Source organism: Lipomyces doorenjongii (assembly GCF_038497915.1).
Source record: "Lipomyces doorenjongii strain NRRL Y-27504 unplaced genomic scaffold V1508scaffold_31, whole genome shotgun sequence".
Lineage (NCBI taxonomy): Eukaryota > Fungi > Ascomycota > Lipomycetes > Lipomycetales > Lipomycetaceae > Lipomyces > Lipomyces doorenjongii.
In genome coordinates this window covers 169,540-193,548 of record NW_027118098.1, presented here as the reverse complement: position 1 = coordinate 193,548, position 24,009 = coordinate 169,540, and the positions used below count along the sequence as shown (strand labels likewise).

The following is a 24,009-nucleotide window of genomic DNA, read 5'->3' as shown; positions in this document are numbered from 1 at the left end:
AGCTCAGTTCGTCCCCGTTTCATTCTGGTCTATATCTGTGAAGAGGAAAGATTCGGGACGGTCGTCTGTTGCATCTAGTATCTCGAAAGCTACAAGAGTTATTCAGAAATTACAGGGCCTCCTAAGCCGAGTACGAAACTTTGCAACAAAATATCAGACTCTCAAAACATCGGGCTGCCACCACGCCATATAATGAATCTAGCAGAAGTCGCTGACCTCCCTCCCTTGTCTTGACAAAATCGAAGAGAATCAGTATTAGGTCTTGTTATGACGAGTTGGCAGAGACGATAGACGACGCGATAATGGAGACTGTGAATAAGCGGCTACGTAATTTCAGCCCCCGAATACAGAGCAGTGCGCATGAGCTGTGCTGTCTAGCATGCAGTTACTTGTGTTCGATTAGGTGAGAAATTTCATTACGTCACAAGACAAATTGCCAATAAATACAGCAACGATCACTATAACTCCATGTAACCCAATATCCATTTTCTCTACTTCTTGAGATAGACGCCAGAATGATATTAGGTGTCCAAAGCCTGCTCGTCAATCGCACAGTTAGGATGGACAACGTACAACGTCTGTTCCATAGCATGTCCACTCTCATCAGGGAATCCCTCGCCTCTCAAACTCATCAAGATACTGCTCTTCTCCATTTTCTTGACCACCTTGCGCACGAGATCACGTTCAGATGCAAACTCCTCCTCGGTCTGGATGTCATCCTCACGCTGCTCGAGGTACCATTGCGTGAGTTCCTCGAGAGTGACACCTTCGCGGCCATTTGACTCGGCCTGACTAACCCGCCGGACGAGAATATTGACTATCGAAATGTACCTATCATAGCTGATCTTTTGTTTCTCACGAGCCGCTCCTTGCGCCACCTCACCTTCCTGTTGCTGCCGCTTCTCGTGCTTCATCGCAGCGACCATTTCAGCGTCAAGCCCCTCTTCATCCGGGGGGGAATCATCATCGTTATTCTCGTCGTCATCATCGACCTCGACATCATCCTTTTCGACGTGGATAATCGACTGCCGCAGAAGATTAAATGCTTCTCTAACAAATGCAGGTGTAATCTCATCCACACAGTTGGCACGCGCAATCGCTTCTGACAGACGAATCATACTCTCCAGCTGACGCACAGTGATTCGGTAGGAATTGCGACCCAGACCTTGCGCGTCGTCCGCACGCAGTTCTTTATACCGCTCAATCATGTACTCCCGTGCCTCGCGTGTCATCTTCGGCTTGAATGTGCGCGCGTAGCGGATATACCTCTGTAATTGTTCGGTTGAATATGGTGGTTGGATGGCTTCGTCCCGTTTCATATGCACGTCAATTATATGGGACGCAAGTTGAGAGTCGACACGTTCATTGCAATCGTCAAGAACGACGAAGAATAAATCAAAACGAGACATGATCGGTGCCGACATGTTGATGTTTGCCCGTAGTGACGCCTTACGGTTGTACCTTCCGCCGACCGGATTGGCGGCAGCGAGGATGGACGTGCGTGCGTTGAGCGTAGCGTGAATGCCGGCCTTCGCGATCGAGATGGTTTGCTGTTCCATAGCTTCGTGGATGGCGACCTGGTCGGAGACATCCATCTTATCGAACTCGTCGATCGCGCAGATACCGTTGTCAGCCAGCATAAGAGCTCCCGCCTCGATCGTGAATTCGCCAGTTTCTTCGTCCTTGACGACAGCGGCAGTCAAACCGGCAGCGGAAGAGGCTTTACCAGACGTGTACACAGTTCGCGGAAGAATACTGCACACATACTTAAGGAACTGCGACTTGGAAGTTGAGGGATCACCAACGATACAAATGTTGATATCTCCACGCAAGTGAATACCTTCTGGAGTAATCTTGTGCACTCCACCCATGAGCTGCAACAAAACTCCCTTTTTGATAATCTCGTGGCCCCAGATTGATGGTGCGATAGAGTCGACGAGGTTGAGATAGACACGGTCAGAGTGGACCATGGCCTTGAGTTCGTCGACTTCATCCTGAGTTAAATTATTTAGGAACTCTTCCTGCTCCTCATCGCCCTGGTCAGGGTCACCACGGACGTCGGACTTGCCGGAATCCTTAGCATCCGCAGGAGTCACCATGCAGGCAAGGAACGCGAGACGATATGTGAGATCTCGAACACCAAGTGCTTTAAGACCGGAAACACCAGAAGTAAGACCTTCAGCGCTGCGAGGCGCATTGCGTCCTTCTCGAGTGGCCTCCGGCTTGACCCCTGGAAGGCCAAGCTGAGTGACATCGGGAATGACTATGAGCGTGCCGGTAATCACAATTTTGTCTCCAGCCTTTGCGCGCTCAACAATTTCGCCTCTGAGGATAACATCCATCCTACTTCAATTAGCTATCTAGAATCTGACATCCGTTACTATAAAATCACTCACGTTCTTGGCATCGAACCAGTAGGAATCTCGCTCGAGTTCTCCTGGATTCTAACCTTCTGCCAATCCGCAAACGAGCTATTTGGGATATTCATACTCCAAGCGGATCGATTCTGGCAAGTATCATTAGGACAGATGGTTGGCTCCGTGTATTTAAACATCTGCTCAACGTTGTCGACGACAGCATGGCACTCATCGCAAGTGAAACTGCCCCTGTAAAGCTCCGGTCTCACTTCAGAAGTACGAGTGACGGTACCGGAAATTGACATAAGGCATCCAACACGGTCAGTTCGGAGGTCACGGATACGCTGGACAAGTGGTAAGTTGAAAAGTGCGATTTGGAAAAGCTTTTCTCGTGCTTTGTTCTTGGAGGCTGTGCTGGATGATGTATTTCTCTGTGTCTGCGACCCCGACACATTAGAGCCGTGTCCCGAGAAGACTAAGGCAGGTTCGTATTTGCCCACCAGCTTGTGCAGAGCACGGAGAAGGAACGGTTGGAATCGATAGTACTGTTCCGTAATCGCCTGCGCGAGGATTCCATCATGCACACTGGCCAAATGAGCATAGTCCACATACAAGGTGCACTTGTCCTCAATTCTCAACTCTCTAATCAGCTTGATGTAATACCGTTCACCCTGTTCTGCTGCGTCATTCGCAATCTCAGAGGCAGGATCGATAAATGTTTCTAAAAACTCGCGAAATGTCTCGCCGACTTCCTCGCCAGTCTTGTCGACGACTTTCGGAATTGCCCGGTCTAGTCTTCGAGGACGATCCTCGAGCTCGGTATGGTCTGTTTCCATGCCTTCGTCGTCGTCGCCGGCTTGTGACGCCAGCCCGGTTGGGTCGCTGCGCATGCCGATTGACGGCGTGGATGGCCGGGCCCGAGAACGAGGAGTTGCTGGTGCGTACGGATCGGACGCCAGGACGGCGAGTTGGTGGACTTCTGTAGCCATCTTCGAGTCTGCTTTATTCGTAGTGCTGTATGTCACCACGAATGTAATGGAGAGATAGAAAGTAGATGGTGGGTGCGAAGATGGGAGCGGAAGATCGATCCGTCCTAGCGTCAACCCCTTGATTACAAGAACGCGTGCCATCGAAATCCACAATTAAACTTCCTTCCTGACGCGTCCTCCGCGCGTTCAAATTAACTTTCCCAATGAGAACTATTAATTGTCACCATTGTTCGTGTAATCGCCACGCAGGTGCACGTTTATAACCATTGACACCAATATCTATCTACAAAACTTGTAATAATTGTGTATAATGTGCATTCCCATACTAAGTAACAAATCGGTCTAATTCCACTAAGGCAATTAATTACATCGCGGGAGTTCGTGTGCATTATCTGGCGGTATATTCCCGTCCTATCCTGTTCATAACTAAAGCACGAGCATTAGACGCAGACATATGACCTCGTCTAACACAGTGTGGGGATCTCTGTCTGGCTAGTTATCACGAGATGCTTGACAATTCTACATCGTTATCGTCTTAATTTATAAAATAGACAGTCGAGAAATATCGTCCGTGCTATCGGATTAGTTCGTCTCCAGTTAATTTGAATCGGAAAATCCGACAGTGTGATTCGTAGCCGGATGTATCGCCAATTATCGAGCCGAACACAGTCCAGCACTACTCTGTATGAGAATTCAATTGAGGATCTGTGGAAGCTTTGAACGATAGCTCGCTGACGATGGCACAATGGATTGATTTCGCAACGGACACACTGTCCGGATCGTTTGCCATTCTGACTGGTGCGCTGGCGCCATTGTGTCGGCGGCGGTTGCTGATACGAGCATCGAAATGGGGGTTCGTGAGGTTGTAATCGCGATTGCAAGGTTACTATACCATAAGTTATTGCTCAATGCTGTTTGTTCCGGTATGTTGTTCCAACACCGACACATGCCACTTGGCCAAGACAACACTACAGCTCTATCTTTTACTTAAGCACGCTTGCAGTTCTATTCCTCGCTTCAAGATGTAGCCCTTATACCGTTGTGAGTCTCTACTCATCGTTGTCGTATTGACAATATTTGAACTATTTTAACTGGACACCAAAAGTTAACTATACAAAGCATGAGCGCCCGGAGCAAGCGTAGAATAATAAATCATCAGTCGCATTTTGCAGAAGAAGTGATGAACGTTATTGATTCTCCTACTCGAATACGTCGCTAATTGAAAGTATTATTTGCTATATAAATACTATAGTTATGGAAGTTCAAAAAGTAAAACCAGGGCAAGCCCAAACCCCACGTCCAAACTTTTCGCCGCGGAGTCCCCCGATTATATCGGTGCCAGACCATCATCAGGCGTCCATAGAATTATATTGAATTTCAGAATAATTAATAATGTTTAAGAAGTATGTACAAGCGCTTACAAGTTTGACTTATCTACGAGCTAATGCATATCAACTGACTTCAATCAGGTTTAGTGCTAAAGACGACATTCATTCACGGACAAATGTCAAGAGTTCCGTGCAGCGGGGATTGAAGTTGAAATTAATTGAGCAATTTCCGAAACTAGAGAACGTTATTGATGAGATTATTCCCAAGAAGGGACAATTGGTCGTTATTAAATGGTGCGTTGTGTTGCTATACTCAGTGCTGTCAACTGTGTTGCTGACAATGAAGTAGCACAGACAAACTTTCATTATATGCGATGGACAATGAAGTGCTATTCTACCAGCATTTTGATGATCCATTCGTTCCCAGCTTGAAGCTCATTCACAAATGTGCGTATCCGATTATGGAATGCCTAGACCAGCAGTGATTTGAAGTATCGATTAAGGATAAGTCTAACTCTTTCAGTTGCTGATTGCTTTCCATCCGTGACGGTGGATCGAGGCGCTATTAAATTTATATTATCTGGTGCCAATATTATGGTAGGTTGATTGCAGTTGGATGATTTGACTAATTGCTTACTTGGCTGGAGTGTCCTGGCCTGACATCAAAAGGCGCCGCGTTACCAGATGAGAACTTACCAGCGGGAACCGTGGTAGCTATTTTGGCGGAAGGCAAAGAGACAGCACTGGCAGTGGGGAAATTGATTATGGACACGGACGAGATCAAGAAGGTCAACAAGGGAATCGGCATTGAAGTGGGCACGCATTTGGGAGACGGACTGGTAGGTGTACTATGTTGTTACAAGAGTTTATGCTGACATCGTCTAGTGGTCATTGGAAGTAGAGTAACAGGAGAGATGATGAGCGCATCTGATGTATTATTAGCAGAGAATTAACTTGGGAGGAATGGCAAGCGTCTGTTCTACATAAATTGTCATTATGAAAGCAAGGAAGCCGCGGCTTGTTTGATTAATGGATCAGCATACCAACTGTGAAGCTGCAGATTCGAGAACGCTGGAGATTGTCCTTCACAATCAGCAGATTGGACGATCGTTGATCGCGCTCTATACGGTCGCACACAGTGTGACTTAATGAATGACAAGGTATTGCGTGAGTTACGTGCGCAAATAAAGGAGCTTAGGGACTTCGGCGGTGTTGTTAATTACTGGGCATGGGGCTCCGGGCGGTATGTGGCTTTGGGCCAGCTACCACACCTCTTTGAACTTCAACACATCTCTTTTCCAGCAATGGGATATTGAAGGCGTAAAGAAGTCATGGCTTGTAAAGAACAGATACAGATGACGTTATTAGCCCGCAAAATAATGAGTGTAGCCGTATTAAAGCACTGCTTCTCAGTTTCATAGTAGTCGACCCACCCTGCGTCTCCGGAGGCACAGTCTCAAGCTTGGCAAGAGAGTCTCACGAACGCGGAGGAGAAGACTCTTGCGCGCTGGATAGCGCGATGTCTATTATAGGGCACCCGTACCTCATGCATTGGTTGTGGAGATGGCTGACGACATTCCTCTTAGACGCTTCCGACACGCGTCAGCGGGTTTGAACCGATTTATATACCACCGGATTTGTCACGATCTATTGGTACTTGAATCGGTTCCCACATTTAAAGACAGATGCTGCGCGTCAATTGGATTCGGCAAGACATCGAGAGGCTACGCGTGAGAGCGTTGACCAGTCAGTAGTTTGGTGCAATTGAAGTGCAGTTTTCAGAACACGACTATGAACCCGTAAATGTGTTCAACATGGACGAAGCAGGCTAAGGCATCGGAACAAGTCGATCAAACCAGTTTATCATCGAGACTTTCCAGAAAAGCCGGTCAAACGTTATTCCAGGGCGCAGGAATGGATGACAGCCATTGAATGCATTTCCGCATCACCACTTAAAGATATCCATCGCGTGACTCACGTTATTGAAATGCAGAGTTTGGAACTAACGATTATGCGTAAGCAAATGGCAGATGCCGCAGAGATTCTTCGGGTCCGCAAGTTTCGTAAGAGGGGTAAAATAGTGCGATTAAAATGGAAATTCTTGTTTAGTACTGAGGAGTTTAAAATTGCCGAGGATGCTCTGAAGAAGCAGGTCACAAAACGTTTAAAATTGAGGAACCTGACGAACCAGTTGTAATGGAGACACTGAGAAATTATCTGCATCTTGTAATTCTTCTCTAGAGGATTAGTTTGTCTGGTCTGTCCGTAAGGGCTGAACCAAGGCTCGAAGTCAGACCCCGCTGCTTACCTGTACGCTGACACCCAGAGAAAGACGCACATTTTGATAGAAGCTGAGCATTCGCAGCTCGACTGCCAGTTGGAGCATACCAACGTCCAACAGCATGGACCGAATCTGGCTTGTTCGAAAACAGTAACTGGAGAATACACGAGACATGAGTCTGTCAGTCTAGCGCATGACTAGCGCGAAGATCAATGCGCAATCACCTTGTGACATTTTGTAACGTTTTTGTCCCCGACGGCTCGACCAGTAAGTTGAGGCTACTCGATAAGCTAGGACTGGATAAAGAGGAGGCTCGATACCGGCGCATTGAGTGTCCGAATCGGCGTATGCCGAGGCGCACTCTGATAGCGATAACGAGTCACTGCGCCCAGTTGCAGTCGCGTCACGAAGACCCTGCACATGTGAGGCATCTGTCATGAAACCGATGCATCCAGTTGCCTGTCCGGGTTAGGTCTAAACGTTGGACCGTCTTCACCCATTAAGATTGACATTGTCGTCACCGAACTAGTATGCCGAGTGACTTCGTGTCACATATAATTAGTCTGCCCACACATATACATCTACTGTTGATTGCCCATATGTAGCTATAGATCCTTCTTCTCTGCTCTACGACACACGTCGGCCCATATATTGTCGATATTCCATGTCTGCATGCCTGAGGAATAACTGAGCCTCCGCGGCAGGCGCTAGAGGTCTGTCCGCTTGGTCGCTTCTCTGTTGCCTCATTGAGGATCTACTGGTGTAAGCTCTCAACTGTCTCTTCCCCTTTATTTAATGCTAACACATCTGCAGATACATAATGTTCGGCAGGCTATTTGGACGTTCGTATTGCTCAACGTCGGCCCAGGTAAAGCAGTCCTCGCGCGAGCCTTCGTCTGCAATACACACGTCTGATTACCCCTCTGATGCCAACCATTCTCCCTCTTTCCTACCAGCTTCTTCTGAACTGCCCCGTCATCTGCGTGAAATAGTCCTTCCAGCGCCCCTACTACAAGATGCCTTTGATCCGTCCCGCCACATGCGCATCATTGTCGCCCAAGATCCTTTCAGCCAAAGCCCGCGCACTCCGCTGTTCGACTCCCATCCCTCACGCGATTCGAGCACGTCGAGTGTAAGAAAAAATGCCTTTGGGAGCTACTCGTCTATGGACAGCACTGAGGCGGGGAGCTACACCAGTACAACGTCAAATGGTTCCTCCCGAAGCATCTCTTCTTCCCAGCCGCCACAAGAACCAGCCCTATTTCCCGGACCCCCGCCTGAATCGCCGTCATTCTACCGACTCGTTGACTACATGTTTGGCAACGTTCCAATGTCATACAAAGGCGCAAGCGTCAAGATGCGTCCGCTCAATACCACTGAGTCGCCTGACCGCCAGTCGTTTCTCGTCACAAAGCTCTTCTCGGTCAGTACACACGAGCCTCCTAGTGTCAGGTATTCGGCTGGCGCAACCATCCCAGACGGCGTACCTGTCTATCCAAAGATATACGTCGACTTGCCTTCTCAAGCTTCGTTGAACGACAATGCCTCCCCACCCAGCCTTCTCCCTTCAGAACACGAATGGGCCCCGACTCCTGCTGCTGGCGACTCACTTCCCATAGCGCGCAGCAAGGGCTTGTTCTTTGCTATCGGAGTCATCATGTCCATCCCGCGCGACCAGCAATCTCTGCTTTCTGCCAATTGGACCGCATTTTCACGCGCTCTGGATGAGTTCGCAAGAGTCGTGCATGCTGAGCTCCAAGATGCAGTGCTGACCCAGGCTGCTCGGTTGCGACAATGCAGAAGTGCCGTGGATGGCTTTCCAATGCCAATCACCGCACAGCAATTACGCATTTCACCATTGGCTACCAATGAGAGCGTGCGTGCGTCGGCTTTGCGGTTTATCGGACGGTTCGCCTCAGGACTGAGTGTCCCTCGGGTTAGGTGTGGAATCTCAAAGTGGGACGTCTGGCGCGAAGAGGCTCGGAGACTCGACGGCTTGTTGTCTAATTCTGAGAAAAATGGTTCTACCTATCTCGAAATCATTCTCGCGTCATTCTTGGGTGCGGACACCGACTGGCTTGAGACGTTTGGATTTGTGAATCCGCTGTTTGCGGACTGGAAAAGCCAACGGGTCATGATTCCACCCTCAAGAACAATTGTGACCGGTGTTAACCACACTACCCAACGCATTCTGTATCTTTTGGCCGCATTCTTACCGGCAGGCGCCAGTGTTAATCCATTCGTTGGGCATAAATCATCAGCTGCCGCTTCACCAGGACCAGGTACGCTTGCATCTCACAAGATCGGCAGAGCTGCACTCGACATTCCTGGTCGTCGACAACCGCTCCGTCTGTCGATGTCTCACTATGACTCGCATTCGAATCTACAAGCTTCATCATCAGTAGCGTCATATATCTCTTCCATTTGGTCACAGCCGTCGTCTGTAACAACTGCGCTTACTTCTTCCACTATGTCAGCCAAGGATGGACTTCCAATCTTGTCAGACGCCGCGATTTCAGACGTTGTATCTTACTCTTCGTCTTCAGCGGAGCTAGACATCGACACGGATTTCTTTGGGCCATGGGAAGATGTATCCGGATCTCCCTTTTCTGTAGGATGTGGGTGCTCGTCACTGCCTGAGTCGCTGATGGCCACCGGCCTGGGAAACATGACAGTAACATCATATGACATGCGACCACGATACAGCATTACGTCCTCGTCAGAGTCGGGAGAAACAATTCTGGACGTTGCAATTTCACCTCACTACGCCGACTTGCGAGTACCATCACTCTCTAGCTCAGTCAATAGAACACGACCATCGTCTGGCGTCAAATTTGATTTGCCACCGCTGACATCGACATCACACCCATCATCGTCATCATTGGATGTCACCGGTATCTCGTCATACTTCCATCCTGAATTTAAACTGCAGTCGTGCCCCGCGATCGCAGACGTGAATGTTGTCCTGCGCGCTCTTATAGAGGACTCCGAGTATGGTCAGGTACCGATTACACAAAACTCATGGACTATTGTGTCGCGTGCACTTGTTATAGACGTCGACGCTAAGAATGTTGTTGTGTGGAATGTGCTGCGTCGACTGTCGGAGGACAGTTGCACACTATTGCAGCAGGTGGTCAAATCGGCGCCAGAAGGCGGCGGGTGCGATCTCGCGAGAATGTGGGACGATGAACGGCTCTCACAAACATCCACACCCTCATGTAATCCAAACATGCCAGCGAAAGAAATAGTCGAGAATGTCCTTAGAGAAATTATCGATGCTGCAGGAGAGCATAATCTGCGGAGGGGTATCAGCCAAATGATGCTAGGATCAATTGCACAAGAATTGGCAATTTAGTTATTCTTTTGTTTTACATTATTAGACCATGCGATGCATCATTATATAATCATGGCGAAGGTGTTCTTCTTTTTGTGGGTATTGCATTTGCATTGCTAGTGTATAGTTTTTTTACTATTAATTACGCATTTTTCCATTTTGGCTGGTTGGGCATGGAGTATTCGGGGATCAACATGGTGGAGGTTTGCTGTTATATTCATTATATTTTGAGAATTCGCAATAGCATTAGTGGTATCTTAACAATAAACTTGTGACGTTCATACAGCTGGTCGACTCCGATCCAGAGTCTGGTGTGGTGTACCACTCGACAGACGCCTGGACAAGGAATTCGTCAGGCCTTACTACTCGACAACTTTTGAACTTTTTCTTTACTCGTCTGGGGACAAACAGCCCTTCGTCAGATGGATTCGGTCTTCTCCTACATCTGCTGCGTTTACGATCAAGCCGCTGGCTGCACATCTTGTTCCGACCTCACTGGGACCGATATCTCTGGCCCCTGGCCCCTCTTTCGCGTCATTCTTCTGCTGATGGCACAGCGCTACGTATACGGACGTCGGAGCAGTTAATACTGCATCGCGGCACTCAGTCTTCTCAAAGTTGAAGAGGGCCAGTTCCGACTTCGCGGCAGAGCGTCAAAGAGCTGCTCCTGAGAAACATATTGTGCTGATCCAACAGTCCAGGATAACGAGGCTTTTCCAGGACAAGTAACGAGGTATAGCACCCGGGGGAACAGATTCTAGCACTGTTGTTTGTGGAGAGCTAGTCAGGAGCGTAGATATCAATCAACCTAGAGGCTCGGAGATATTTGGTCGGGTAGGGGTTATCTAGCAACCTTGTTAGTCAGAGGAGAGTTAGTCAGAGACGATGTAACTTAATATATTATATTATTGCAGTCACCAAACTATCGGTCATTGTGACATCTGCCGTTGTAGAACGCTTACTCGAAGATCTAACTCGCCGACTCCCTCGACTAGCTATATGTATGGATGTTGACTCAGTATTTTTTTGATCAGGTGCATTTTCACACACTCAAGCAAATCAATATCAATATCTATTCATAAGTCAATAGCGATGCCAACCGATCCACTAAACCCTGGCGGGCTTACGCTTACACCCAACGAATCTCCCACTACACTGTCGTTGATCTCAGCCCTGAACATGACCCCCCATATAGAAGGCGGTTACTTTGTTGAAACAGATCGGAGTAAGGACAAGATTCCTAATCCATATGCTACAGTATCGACTGCCGCGCGTGATCCTACGCGCACTTTCTCGACGCTCATTTACTATTTATTGACACCGCATACACCTATCGGCCGGTTCCATAGGAATAAATCACGGACGATACACCTTCTACATAAGGGCCGTGCAACATATGTTATAATCCACCCCGATGGTAGTGTTGAGACGTTAGTCGTTGGACACAGTGTCGAGAATGGCGAAAAGTTGCAATGGGTTGTCGAGGGCGGCGATTACAAGGCCAGCTTTGTGCACCCTGAGGACGGCGAGTGTTTGATTAGCGAGGTATGTGGTGTAACCAAGTCCAGTAGAGAGAAACGTTACCATTAAAGTTATAGGTTGTTATCCCCGGATTCGAGTATACGGATCATAATTTCATGGCCTCACGGGAGGAATTGGTCGCACTTGTCGGCGAGGACATAGCAAAGGAGTGGGAATGGCTATTGCGGAAGGATTAGACTGCGCCGATCACTACAGAATGTAGATAGGCAATTCAGATCGATAGTTTTATGAGTCATTGCAATATACAATTTGAAAACGAATAAGCCAATTCTTTGTACAGCAGTACAACTTACCCACAACGAACCGGCCGATTATTATTGCAACTCGACCGATAGTGGGAAGGAGTTTAATGATTCTGTCACAATTAGCCTCATGTCAGTTGTAATTTGTCGGTTGGGGCTGCTGAGGATATACCTGCTGCGCTTGATAGTATGGCTGATAGTGATATAAACCCGCGCCCGGTCCTCGTCCTACTGGCATCGGAGCATACTGCTGGTTTTGGAAATGCCCAGCTATTTGCACCTGCTGCTGCTGAGGCGATTGTGTGCGAAAAGAGTTTAGTTGATCTGCTGATGTGGATTGCTGGAACGTGCATATTGTACACTGGAGTGCCTATAGCCAGATCAGTCTTGTGAGATTGGCCGAGCTGTCGAACGGGTTCATACCTCACCCAAACTGGTTGGAATTACTGGAATGAAACAGAACGTAAAAAATTCTCTCTTTTTAATTGCGACCACTGCGGAGCTGTCAATTCATTGCAACATATGCTTTAGGATAATCTCACAGCTTATGTTATGACTGCTTGACTATTAGTACATAGGTCTGATAGACAGCGCTCCACGACTCACCATCTGGGGCAATATAGACGCATGTTTTCATATCCCGGCAGAGGTTTATTGTAATTCGCGCCTATTTAGTTATGAGCTCGAACAAGGCATTGCGGTAAATCGATTCGAATACCATCCGGCATTACTCACCCCCACAAACAAAAAAAAGAGGAATGAAATCCATATTGGAAAAATAAAGAAGAACTTGTAGCTGACCGGTATGCTACGGCAAGAAAGGTAACGATAGTCGTTGGGAATCTGTGCCAACGAAATCTCTATCGATTAAGTTATACACTAACAGTAGATCTCGAAAGGCACGTAATCGAGAATCAAAGCGCGTTTCCAACGGCTATATAGATACGAATGAGCCTCCTTGTTGCGTTATCCGAATAATCAGCCGAACGGGGCTCTGTCCGCAATACAAGCGAATTTACACCACGCGCGTACTATGACGTCATCCGTCAACCTTTACTCGGAAGTTCGGTTAGTCTTAATGTATTCCAATATATTTGGCAACTGCCGACACACCAACAAAACCAATGAGCACACTAACAATAACGATTTAACTACGTAATATAATCAGTACATAAATTAAATAACGGTGGCGGCACATCAATTCATTTCCATTTCATTAAGGGAAAATTATTACTATGCACGCCGTTGACCACCTGTGGACATCAACACCAGCTTCTTCTTTTGCTTCTTCTTCTTGACTGAAGATGAGGTCACAGAGCTGACGCTGTCCTCCGCCGCAATCTGCTCATACAACTTGTCATCGACCCAAGTGCTCCACGCATCATCTGTGCTCTCTGGCTCATCATGCACACCTAGAGCGTCACCAACGCGAGAAAATGACACCGCAGGCGTACCCCATACTGTAGTGCGAGCCACAGGCGAAGTCGATGGTGTGTTCACATTCTCCGACGACAATGGTGACAGAGTCGGCCACGCGGAACTGTCGCTAATCGGCGAGTCCTGAAGCAACTCCGGGAATCGTTCGTAATTTCCAAAATCGTCATAGAGACCTGCATCACGAAAAGACGAATCTATACCCGAACTATGCGAACCAACTGTATTATGATTCCTATATCGACTCTCCTCCTCTTCCTTCAACGCTTTTTGTCGCGCGCGTTCTTCCTTGATATCTTTCTCGCGTCGCTGCTTTTGACGTTTCTCCAAGTCCTCTGCAAATTGCTCAAGGACCTCTGGTTTCACGACATCCGTCCAATCGCACTCTAGAATGCAGATTGGAGATGCAGCTGGTAGATGTGCCAAGTACTTGTTCCGCTTGCGAAATTCATCATCAACCACCTGATCGCTGATGATGCGCTCTACTCGTACTAAAACCGTCGACGGAAACGCTCCAAAAGATCCAAACGCCACCTTTAAAATCCGGATATCCAGAGGGGCTAGGAAGCAATTTGTCGCGTCTCGTGGTTGATAGAAATAATATGGAGCATCAGATGGGTTAGAGCTCGATTCACGGAAATTTGTGGACCCCGACCGGCTTGATGATGTGGAGGATCGAAGTGATGGCGAAAGAGTGGGGACCGATGAATATCTGCTACAACTGAGATACTGCTCCGGGACGGATTCATCAAGGTCGTCGTCCTCCGCTGACAGAGTCTTATCTCGTCGTCGACTTCGTTCAGCAGGAGTCGAAAGGTGTGTGCTGCGCTTTTGCACGTTACCCATGCCCTTTATGCCCTCCATCGTGTCGAATATTCGTTCGATCGCCTTATGAGTCCATTCCCCATCTTCGCCAAAAACTGCTCCATCCTCTTGCTCCATAAATTCAAGCTCCCGAATTTCGCGCTCAAATTCTTCCGCGAAGTAGTCTTCCGTACCCCTCATTATCCTGGCATAGTGCTTAACCTCCGCGGCGAAATGCCAGGGAATGTCAGACAGGTTCGACGGTCGCTCCCCACCGTCACGAGGCAACGCAAGAGTACTTCCAGGCTTTCTCATGACTAACCGTAACACTACATCCTTTCCTACTTCCGGAACTCCCGATTCGTCACCTGGATAGTCCATCCATTTGACCGGCTTGGCATCACTCAACGACAAGCTTTCCAAGCAAAGTGGACAAATGTTCCGCTTCTTCTTAGGCTGGCCAGTATCGTTCAAATTCGTCTGCGAAGGCATCTCGGAATCAAGCATGCGCATCAAGCACGGCAAGCAGAAGATGTGGCCACATCTAGCCATACGTGAAGCTACTGGATTATCAGTTAAACAGATAGGACAACTACTCGTTTGTGTGTGTTTGGACACAAGCACTTGCAGGATGAGATGCCATGGAATCACCACATCTGGATCTAGAGCCTGTACTCTGTAGTCTCCACTAGGATGAACGACGAATCGAAAGTTCGCATTGACAAAATGTGCTTTGTCTGTCGAATATGATCCATGTTTCTGCCACGATGGCGGATTGTGTCGCCGGTGGGCTGTCGAGTCTCTTGGCGGCAAAGAGAAGTTAAGCAGATGCGATATCGATACTTGATTCCGACGATTGCGTGAAGGTGCGAGAAGATACTAAGAAACACGTGTCAGACACAAAATCGCACGCCTTCGAAATCAAATACGGGATAATCATACGTGTTCGGCCAAAGCGCCTTCGGAGTCAGGGAAACTGTCGCTCGTATTAATTGTCGGCTTCGGGTTATGGCTGCTCTTGCGTGTGCTCCTGTGCTGTGTTCTTTGGGATTGATTGTTTCGCGGAGTGGCAACAGTGGACGAGGTGCCTCCAGTCTTGCGCGATGCGCTCTTCGGTATCGTATCATTGCCTGCAGGAAGCGCCCCAGCTGGCGAAGACAGCGCAGAGAACGAGGAGGGGTTTGCTGAAAGGCTCAGCTTCGTGGAACTTGCCATGTTTGTCGGTGGATGGAAGGCGGGCACGTTCGGATTGAATTTTGTGGACATACCGTTGGAATCGCCTATCTGTCACTAGGGAACAACGGAGGATGGCAAACACAAACTGCCAGAGCGACACGCCACACGTAACAACAGCAGGAAGTCTCCTCTTCAGCAGGCGTGCGTCGTCAGAGGATACAGCAAATGTATAAGCCGGTATTGCGACGCGACTTGTTTCGAGACCAGTCGCGGCTGAGAAGAGCGGTGGTGATGGCGAGGGTGGATGATTGGCAACTATTTGCCGACAGAGACTGACTCCTATTCCCAGACCCTAACCCTCTCATCCCAACAACGGTGATCTGAGCTCATCATGCGTCGTTGGCACAAACGCACTGTCCGCCTGGTACCTTGAGTTACAAAGCAGAAACGTATTTATGTGAAAGTGATCCAGCTTCAGTGATATTCGGGTGTTCTGATACAGTATCGAAGTTATAGCCTACAGAATACAGGAACAATCCGTCAGCTACTCAGAAGGTGGCGAATCGTATGAGTCGGCAGTCTTTCGTGAAATCGCTCTTGTCCTTGCTCCTTCTCAGTATCGTCGTCAGTCTCTTTGGAAGGGCGATCTTCCCACTGGCGTTAATATATTTTGTCCTGAGAAAGTACCGAGCGTCAAGAGCAATCATATTGTACTCGAAGACACGAAAGCTCCCGCTTCGAGCTGAGGTTCGAGAATACATGGGTCCAACGCAGATTACGCGACTGCCTGTCGAGATATTCACCGCTGTCGCCGTGTTGCTCACAGTTAGAGATCTGTGTGCGTTGGAAAGTTCCTGTAGAGCAATAAGAAGGGTAGTGGTCGACGATGAGCTTTGGGAGGCAAAGGTCGTTGTCGAATTTGGTCGTCAAAGCTACCGATTGTGTAAACAATTAAAGGAGAGAGTCCCCCAATACCCATGGAAAGCTATTTACGCCGCTATGGGATTGCAGTGGAAATTCTTCTGCGCTGATGAAGGCTGGGGCGTAATATGGCGTCAACCTCATTATTGGAAGGTTGAAAGCTCTCCCGAGTCAGAATTTGGAAAGACTTTGAATTTAGGGCGAAGAAGTGTGTGGTGGCTACATGTGTTTCGAAATATCCGAATTGCACCTGGAGTGTATAGACTAATATGGGCTATTCATATCTTGCCAACGGCTTATGGAATCGCCAGCGTGGAATTCTCAGTCAGGATAGCGGATGAAAACAAAAAGGACGAAAAAGGACGACCGGAGAGATTGTTGCTGTCAAGCACTACGATGGGCAATGATGTTGTAAAAGCAATTCAAGCATATGACGGCTGGGTGGAGGTGGAAATGGCAGAGTTTGATATTTCCCCTGCGACTGAGATGGCGGACACTGACTGGCAGACAATTCTAGTGGAAGTTCGAGAAACTGGCCAGAGTGCCCAGTCAGGATTGGTACGTAGTCGTTTCTATCTATTACTTGTTTGTTTTGCTAAGTTATCTCCAAGAATCTGGACTATGTTCGATTAGAAAGAGTCGACGGGCAAGATCCATTCACCGGTATACACATTTCTCCTTATTCGGAGCATAACAATGTGTTGAAGTTGTCAGACAATGCAGCGCTGTTATTCGCCTCTGACGATCACCGGGATCCTACGTTGAGCTCGTCCGCATCGTCGCGTGCGTGGACTTTAGCTGATGTAGTACAGGATCTAAAGTGGCATGTTAATAAGTTTGAGGAGAGTTCTGGGTTGGTGTATTAGGAATGCTCCATTGGCGATGTGCAGTACTTTTGTTCTCAGCATTACAACATAGGCTAACTCATGTATCATGTCTTCGTCAAATGACCTGCCACGCATTGATTATGCAGTGTCTCGGCGAACATCTGGCAGCGTGGTCCATATCGCATACTATAGATGTACAATGTTATGAACTAGGTCTCCTATTATGCATTGTATATTACAAGATGTTGCCATGCACCCTGTAACCGCTCCGGCGACGTGTCTGGTCAAATGCCTTACTCGTCTCTGGCCCATAGTTCTCGTCTCTTTTGCCTGTGTATTCGCGAAGTTCTCTTGAACAAGCCCCATCTTGCCTTAATCATTGCCAACCGTCGCTCCATAGCCAATTTTCGCGATTCTGGTGCTTCAGCAACCATTCCGACGAAGAACTGAGAGCATCCATATTTCTCTGCGAGAGATCTTCTCGTCCACTTGTATGGGTGCGCTGTTCGTAGCTGTTTCATCTCTTCAAGTTGCTCTGGTGTCAGATGATATTTCTTCTTCGTTGTTTCTCGTAACGCTGGTGGAAGGACAGGTAAAGCCTCAGCAGTTGGAACTAGTCGTCTTTCTGAGGGCGGTAGAAATATATCGGGAGTCTCGAAAGGCGACGGTGTACTAGGTGGAGGATTGTATGACAGACCCGATGGAAGAATTGGCACAGCCTTATTCGCGGATGATATCGGATTGTACTTCGTAGGATATGGGACACCAAACTTTTTGGGGTCCTTCAGTCTCGTGACTTTGCTGCTAGCGGTCGAGGCATATCGGACTGATGAAGTCAAGACTTTTGCCGTGCCATTAAACGTCGGAATGATACTGTGAAATGTCTGAAATACGCTACATAGTACGTACGTTATCCTTGATGAACCCATATCTGCAGGGGGGGAATAATGCTTGAGCACGCGCTGCCCGAGAAATCCGTCGATGTCGGCTGCGACTAATTTGGAGTGACACTCTGGCTCTTTTGTCCTTGCCCTCTCTCCGTAAACCCTAATCACATGCTCCTGGCAGATAGATCGCCTATAGCAAACAAATGACCGTGACTGCTTTTATAGGGCTTGAAGACCATAACGCAACCAGATGCACTGCACGCTCCGCTGCACACTGTGATGATGGTTGGAACTCCCACTCTGATCAGGTACTCGAATTGTCAGTAAGAGCTCGACAATACACAGCATCAATGGCCCCCAAGCAGAAGAGATCCGCTCTGACAGATGTCGTCACTCGTGAATACACCATTCACCTTCACAAACGTGTATGCTAAGGATTGGTGATGAAGGAGATTTTCATAGAAATGGAAATGCTAACCGATGACTGTAGGTCCACGGCGTGCAGTTCAAGAAGCGTGCTCCCACTGCTGTCAAGGAGATCAAGGAGTTTGCATATAAGCACATGGTAAGTAATTTGTCGAATAAGTCCAAGTTCGCGTCGCTAATGTGACTTAACTAGGGTACCAAGGATGTTCGTCTCGACCCCCAGTTAAACAAGGAGATCTGGAAACAAGGTATCAAGCATGTCCCTTACAGATTGCGTCTGCGTATTTCTCGGAAGCGTAACGACGAGGAGAAGGCTAAGGAGCCTTTATTCTCCTATGTCCAGGCAGTCAATGTTTCGTCATTCAAGGGTCTGCAGACTCAAGTCGTAGAGGAGTCATAGAAAGAGGGAGGAGAAGACTTTGTGAATGGGTTCTCATTATTGTATATTTCTATTACGAGAATAAAACTTCGGCCTTTTAATTCGTCACTATAGTCACACTTGTGCAAGGGCATGAATAGTGAATCGAACGATTGTTAGAAGGATTGGAGAATCCATCGGAGGAAGGCTTGCTTTTTGAGCGTTCAAGTTGTCAACCAAGTTGTATATGTCGTAGAAAAGTCGGGCGCTATAAGAAAGATGCTCGCAAATGATATAAGGTAGATGCCGAACTGGGACACTTTAATCTACGTGAGCCGAGTTCTTCTGGAATAGGGTTTCCAATGCAGCGTTGGCTGATTATGAGACTTTGTAGGAGGGTTAGGAAAGAAAATAATCAGCGAGTTAACCGAGTTTCACTTGGAAGTCGGATAATCAGGGCCTCGCTGATTATTGGCTTGACAGCCATCCCTACGCATTCCAGGGGTTAAGTCTCAATATCGCCCTTAAGACTATTACTTGTGCGGTAGTTTAATCTTCTGTCCCCATATCTACTGTCATTGACTTTCACGCATATCTAACGTATATCGTAATCGGAATTACTTGTATAATCAATTGCCAGAAAGAGCACAGTATATAGACACCAATGGCTTCTAAAGTGCGTGTTATTCTTGGTAAGATTGGTGATTCGGCTATCACCCTTTCATACCAGCTTACCAGTTGGCAGGTTGTATGACATTCGGACCTGCCCACACCCCCACAGCCAGAATCACCAGTTTGGAAGACACGAAGATCATCTTCAAGTATTTTAAGGACCACGGCTATAGTGAGATTGATACCGCCCGTGTCTACACCGCGGGCGAACAGGAGGCGTGGACCGCAGCCGCTGGCTACAAAATAGATTTTGGCTTCGATATCGCGACAAAATGCTATCCGAACCAGGCCGGCATGCACTCTACATCGGAGCTGCCGAAGTATCTCAACAGGTCTCTGGCTGAGTTGAAGACCGATTCAGTCGATATCTTTTATCTACATGCTCCGGACCGCAGTGTCCCGTTCTTAGAGACCCTGCAGGCTGTTGATAAGCTCTACAACGATGGCAAATTCAAGATTTTCGGTATCTCAAACTATACTGCGTACGAAGTTGCTGAATTGGTCACTCTCGCTAGAGATCACGGCCTAGTCCAGCCAACTTTGTACCAAGCCCGTTACAATGTTATCACTCGCAACATCGAGGACGAGTTGATCCCCGCGTTACGGCATTACGGATTGGATCTCGTCATTTACAACCCGCTTGCTGGTGGCCTATTTTCCGGAAAGTACAACAAGTCGACAGGTGTGCCCGAAAGCGGACGATTTTCGGCAAAATCCCAGCAGGGTGAGATGTACCGCTCTAGATATTTCAGAGATGTGTACTGGGACGCATTGGATCTTGTTCAGCTAGTTGCGGAGAAGCACAGTCTTACTATGCTGGAGATCGCCTTGCGCTGGATGGTCCATCACAGCCAACTGAAGTTGGGATCTGCGAGGGGATTAACGGGAGATGGCATTATTATTGGAGTCAGCTCACTGACGCAGATGGAAGACGATCTGAGTGCTATTGAAAAGGGGCCGCTGCCAGAGGATGTTGTGGAGTCCTTAGACAAGGCTTGGAAGATTGTCAAATCCGATGTGACACCATACTGGCACGGTGAACTAGTGTACAAGTTCGACAAGCAGAAGTATGCGACAAATATGTAGATAAGAATGGCTTAACGTTGCTTCATCATTTGTTTGTCCCAAATGTGTACCTGCTGCTGCCACGGTGTTCATCGGCCCGCGGTACAGTAGCAGCAATGCTTCTGTACAGTGCAATCCCACGCGGATTTTAAGAAAGGTTCCCAAATATTCTGCTTAATTTTGCAATATTTTTGCGAGTTGTGAGTTTTTGCTAGACGGCGCAACTCTAAAGTAATATTCGGATCAGTCAAAAACAGTAGTCATGGCTCTCTTTACCTGGCTTTCTGCTGCGGCTCCGGGGACCATGTCGTGGAAGTCGCCGCATTGGTTTAGTTAGCATAAATGACTGCAATACACCATCGTTAGCAGACACCCCTGTTACCGCTCCTCCTCAGGATCAAGCGGTAGCTAAATAATAAACTTAAAGCAAGTGTCTTGTTGTAGTGCTGATATGCGATCAGCTGATTATTCATGTGCATAATGTTCTGTGGTATTATAGAGTGGCGCATGGATTTCTTGTAATAATCAGATTCTGTTATTGAGGAGAACGAGATGACTATTCACTCAGCAGCAACGAACGATCAAACAAACATTTAGTTGGATACTAATCTGCACCTGCATGTTCGATCGATCCCAAGGTCTACTGAATCACAAATACAGATTTTGGTTTGGCCGTCTATTTGCAAATATATGGACTATATCTTCTGGCAGATGCCTAGCAAGAATTCTGGATTTTCGCGAGAACAGCTGCCTCTCTACCAGCAGCACAGCGAGTCATCGCATCATGGACGACGACGCCATCCACAACTAGCAGCATTCCCATCCCATTATCTTCAGTTTCATGGACTGCTGCATCGTTCATCCCCTCTAAGGGATCTCGAGGCTTCTCCCGTAACGGCAGGCACTGCATTCGCAATTAGGGACCATGCCTGTGACCACCCATAGTTACTTTCGCAGGACCCCTTGAAGGACTACTCACAGTTGCCCGCAGCTATCACAACAGTATCTTCCGCTTCACCGTACACATGTCCATCACATACGCATACAAAGACCGCAACATCGTCTTCGCCTTCTGGAGTTCCAATGTATGGTACACAACCGTCTTTATCACTTCCTTCAAGAGGGTCCCCTGCCGACTTTAAGCTGCTCAGTAATAATATTCCCGTTCCTTGTGAACATACTAGTGCTCCAAACCGTCACGGTCAACTGTCACTGCACGAGACTAAAGTATATTATCAGCAGCAGCGGCTTCCGTATCAGTCTAGCAGCTCATCCTTAAGACCGTATGGGAGTGGAAAGAACGTTTTGCACTCACCGCCTTTTCTGCAGCACAACAGCCCATCGGTGGTGTTCTCCCAATCTCCGTATTCTCGACCACAGCACGATAATTCGCCAGTACAATCGTCTCTCGGTATGTTACATCATGTAATTATCATGCACTGTGGAATGGTATATTCATCATTGATTTAGGCAGTCAATTGCAAGAGATGAAAGTGGATAATGATACACTATCTGATCACGCTCTCAGACAGAACTCCGCTGTACATCTTGTGTCATATGCACTAGGCACTGCACGATATTCCTCTGGGTCCGCTCCATCCTTTCGTAAGGTGCATGCTGCCGTTGATTTTCTTCCATTCAAAAATCTGCAGGTCCGAGCAGGCCAGCCAGATGGCGGCTATATTCGTCCCCTACAAGCTTTGGCAACCGATCTACAATCTACATATCGCGTGTGCGATCCTGCATTCACGTATGAATCATCGAGGAACCCTAGAGTCCTTACGAAGCCTAGTAAAGGCACTAAGAATAATGGATACGACAATGACAATAGCGACTACGTCCTTTATGTGAATGATATATTAGGCGGCAATGATACTCACCAATGTTATTTAATTTTGGATATACTGGGTCAAGGAACTTTGGGCAGGTTGTAAAATGCCAGGATTTAAACACTGCCGAGATAGTCGCGGTAAAAGTTATCAAAATCAGCCTGCTTATTTCAATCAGAGCATGACTGAAGTGGCAGTCCTTGAATGGAGAGTTCGCTCCTATTGCTACTAGCTGGCTAGCGCTGACAAGTTGCGCTGAATGATATGATTGACCATGAAAATGAGCATCATATTTTACGCGTCCGTGATAAATTTATTCATCATGACCAGATTGTTTGGTGTTTGAACTTTTGTCCAGTAATCAGTACGACCTTATCAAAAACAGAACCAGTTCCGGGGCTTAAGTTTCAAATTTGGTTCGAATATTTGCGCAGCAGCTGCTCGATGCACTTTCAATTCTTAAGGATGTGAAACTAATTCATTGTGATTTGAAGCCTGAGAATATATTACTAGAGAAGTACGCGAAGCTCAATCATCAATATTGAGGTTACTAGCTTACAGGCTCCAGTTTGGAAAGTCCGAATATCAAGATCATCGATTTCGGCTCAGCATGTAATGAGAAGCAAACTGTATATACATATATCCATCGCGATTCTATAGATCGCCAGAGGTAATCTTGGGACTGCCTTATACGACAGCTATTGATATGTGGTCATTGGGTTGTATTGTTGCGGAATTATTCCTTGGCTTGCCTCTATTTCCAGGAAATTCTGAGTATAATCAAATCTGTAGAATTGTGGATATGTTAGGGTAAGTCATTGTTCAACTTTTGTTGCGTGATGTAATTTTTTATTCCTATGGGCGAGCTCTTAATCTATTGTCAGGTTACCGCCACAATGGATGATTGAGACAGGTAAACAGGCTCCCCAATATTTTGAACAAATGATAGGTCCATCTTTTCAGAAAGCATATAGGCTCAAGAGTGTAGAAAAGTACTCTCAGGAACATAAAGTCATGCAGCAGCCAAGCAAGAAATATTTCGCATCCACTCATCTTGCAGATATTATAACAACATATCCTATTCCTAAGTGCAGCATGAAGCCAGACGAAGTGGAGCGTGAGCAAGTTAGTCGTATGGCATTTATTGATTTTGTGCAAGGGTTACTGAATTTTGATCCGCACAAAAGGTGGACGCCGCAACAGGCTAAGGAGCATCCGTTTATCACAATCGAAAGGTTCTCTGGACCATTCACTCCTCCTCCTATTCATGAGATACGACCTCAAGTGCCTGCATTGCCACCGCTGCCGGCTCTGAATCTGAAACAACGACGATAATGTGGGCTATACAGCGAAGCGGCTCGCCTTACGTTTGGAATAAATATTTGAGTCTTTTATTGGAAGGGATATAGGGATATTTGCCGTCTGTATGATATGAGATTGTATGATTAATAAATTATTTTCAAGGTGTTAAACTGATATAAAGAGATGACGCGCAGTTTGCAGATAGTCGCAGCATAGTTGCTTCTAAGCAGATCTA

At 47.3% G+C, this 24,009-nt stretch overlaps 12 protein-coding genes across 12 annotated transcripts; 8 read left to right on the top strand and 4 right to left on the bottom strand.

Annotated features, from left to right (window-relative positions):
- Window positions 1–391: 391 nt before the first annotated feature.
- On the bottom strand, window positions 392–3,414 carry V1508DRAFT_419241 (MCM2/3/5 family-domain-containing protein). The gene is made up of 2 exons (XM_066940571.1): window positions 2,397–3,414; window positions 392–2,343 (listed from the first exon to the last, which is right to left on the bottom strand). Exons 1-2 carry the CDS (start codon window positions 3,344–3,346, stop codon window positions 522–524), a joined length of 2,772 nt encoding a protein of 923 aa, XP_066795300.1. The 5' UTR covers window positions 3,347–3,414; the 3' UTR covers window positions 392–521.
- Window positions 3,415–4,738: 1,324 nt separating this feature from the next.
- V1508DRAFT_398080 (PUA-like domain-containing protein) lies at window positions 4,739–5,580 on the top strand (the record flags this gene model as incomplete). Its single annotated transcript, XM_066938190.1, has 6 exons — window positions 4,739–4,749; window positions 4,816–4,968; window positions 5,024–5,121; window positions 5,198–5,271; window positions 5,322–5,513; window positions 5,560–5,580. The coding sequence occupies 6 exons, from the start codon at window positions 4,739–4,741 to the stop codon at window positions 5,578–5,580; spliced, it is 549 nt and encodes a 182-aa protein (XP_066795299.1).
- A 774-nt stretch (window positions 5,581–6,354) lies between these two features.
- On the top strand, window positions 6,355–7,363 carry V1508DRAFT_419234 (uncharacterized protein). Its single transcript, XM_066940570.1, has one exon. It carries the CDS (start codon window positions 6,593–6,595, stop codon window positions 6,869–6,871), a length of 279 nt encoding a protein of 92 aa, XP_066795298.1. The 5' UTR covers window positions 6,355–6,592; the 3' UTR covers window positions 6,872–7,363.
- A 412-nt stretch (window positions 7,364–7,775) lies between these two features.
- V1508DRAFT_355875 (uncharacterized protein) lies at window positions 7,776–10,310 on the top strand (the record flags this gene model as incomplete). The annotated part of the gene is made up of 1 exon (XM_066936972.1): window positions 7,776–10,310. The coding sequence occupies one exon, from the start codon at window positions 7,776–7,778 to the stop codon at window positions 10,308–10,310; it is 2,535 nt and encodes an 844-aa protein (XP_066795297.1).
- A 901-nt stretch (window positions 10,311–11,211) lies between these two features.
- V1508DRAFT_419229 (RmlC-like cupin domain-containing protein) lies at window positions 11,212–12,097 on the top strand. Its single transcript, XM_066940569.1, has 2 exons — window positions 11,212–11,834; window positions 11,888–12,097. Exons 1-2 carry the CDS (start codon window positions 11,382–11,384, stop codon window positions 12,005–12,007), a joined length of 573 nt encoding a protein of 190 aa, XP_066795296.1. The 5' UTR covers window positions 11,212–11,381; the 3' UTR covers window positions 12,008–12,097.
- Window positions 11,804–13,121, bottom strand: V1508DRAFT_419222 (uncharacterized protein). Its single transcript, XM_066940568.1, has 5 exons — window positions 12,809–13,121; window positions 12,680–12,740; window positions 12,616–12,629; window positions 12,497–12,567; window positions 11,804–12,443 (listed from the first exon to the last, which is right to left on the bottom strand). Exons 1-5 carry the CDS (start codon window positions 12,840–12,842, stop codon window positions 12,207–12,209), a joined length of 417 nt encoding a protein of 138 aa, XP_066795295.1. The 5' UTR covers window positions 12,843–13,121; the 3' UTR covers window positions 11,804–12,206.
- A 21-nt stretch (window positions 13,122–13,142) lies between these two features.
- Window positions 13,143–15,778, bottom strand: V1508DRAFT_419221 (uncharacterized protein). Its single transcript, XM_066940567.1, has 2 exons — window positions 15,254–15,778; window positions 13,143–15,190 (listed from the first exon to the last, which is right to left on the bottom strand). The coding sequence occupies exons 1-2, from the start codon at window positions 15,575–15,577 to the stop codon at window positions 13,307–13,309; spliced, it is 2,208 nt and encodes a 735-aa protein (XP_066795294.1). The 5' UTR covers window positions 15,578–15,778; the 3' UTR covers window positions 13,143–13,306.
- A 124-nt stretch (window positions 15,779–15,902) lies between these two features.
- On the top strand, window positions 15,903–17,459 carry V1508DRAFT_419218 (uncharacterized protein). The gene is made up of 2 exons (XM_066940566.1): window positions 15,903–16,966; window positions 17,020–17,459. The coding sequence occupies exons 1-2, from the start codon at window positions 16,055–16,057 to the stop codon at window positions 17,272–17,274; spliced, it is 1,167 nt and encodes a 388-aa protein (XP_066795293.1). The 5' UTR covers window positions 15,903–16,054; the 3' UTR covers window positions 17,275–17,459.
- Window positions 17,285–18,231, bottom strand: V1508DRAFT_419217 (mitochondrial 54S ribosomal protein mL58). Its single transcript, XM_066940565.1, has one exon. The coding sequence runs from the start codon at window positions 18,162–18,164 to the stop codon at window positions 17,529–17,531; it is 636 nt and encodes a 211-aa protein (XP_066795292.1). The 5' UTR covers window positions 18,165–18,231; the 3' UTR covers window positions 17,285–17,528.
- A 241-nt stretch (window positions 18,232–18,472) lies between these two features.
- V1508DRAFT_404829 (60S ribosomal protein eL31) lies at window positions 18,473–18,948 on the top strand (the record flags this gene model as incomplete). The annotated part of the gene is made up of 3 exons (XM_066938657.1): window positions 18,473–18,547; window positions 18,613–18,687; window positions 18,742–18,948. 3 exons carry the CDS (start codon window positions 18,473–18,475, stop codon window positions 18,946–18,948), a joined length of 357 nt encoding a protein of 118 aa, XP_066795291.1.
- Window positions 18,949–19,570: 622 nt separating this feature from the next.
- V1508DRAFT_433151 (NADP-dependent oxidoreductase domain-containing protein) lies at window positions 19,571–20,664 on the top strand (the record flags this gene model as incomplete). Its single annotated transcript, XM_066941972.1, has 2 exons — window positions 19,571–19,598; window positions 19,652–20,664. The coding sequence occupies 2 exons, from the start codon at window positions 19,571–19,573 to the stop codon at window positions 20,662–20,664; spliced, it is 1,041 nt and encodes a 346-aa protein (XP_066795290.1).
- A 669-nt stretch (window positions 20,665–21,333) lies between these two features.
- Window positions 21,334–23,807, top strand: V1508DRAFT_404827 (kinase-like domain-containing protein; the record flags this gene model as incomplete). The annotated part of the gene is made up of 9 exons (XM_066938656.1): window positions 21,334–21,534; window positions 21,589–22,054; window positions 22,114–22,570; window positions 22,620–22,683; window positions 22,758–22,836; window positions 22,878–22,989; window positions 23,041–23,101; window positions 23,143–23,282; window positions 23,357–23,807. 9 exons carry the CDS (start codon window positions 21,334–21,336, stop codon window positions 23,805–23,807), a joined length of 2,031 nt encoding a protein of 676 aa, XP_066795289.1.
- Between the last annotated feature and the right edge of the window lie 202 nt (window positions 23,808–24,009).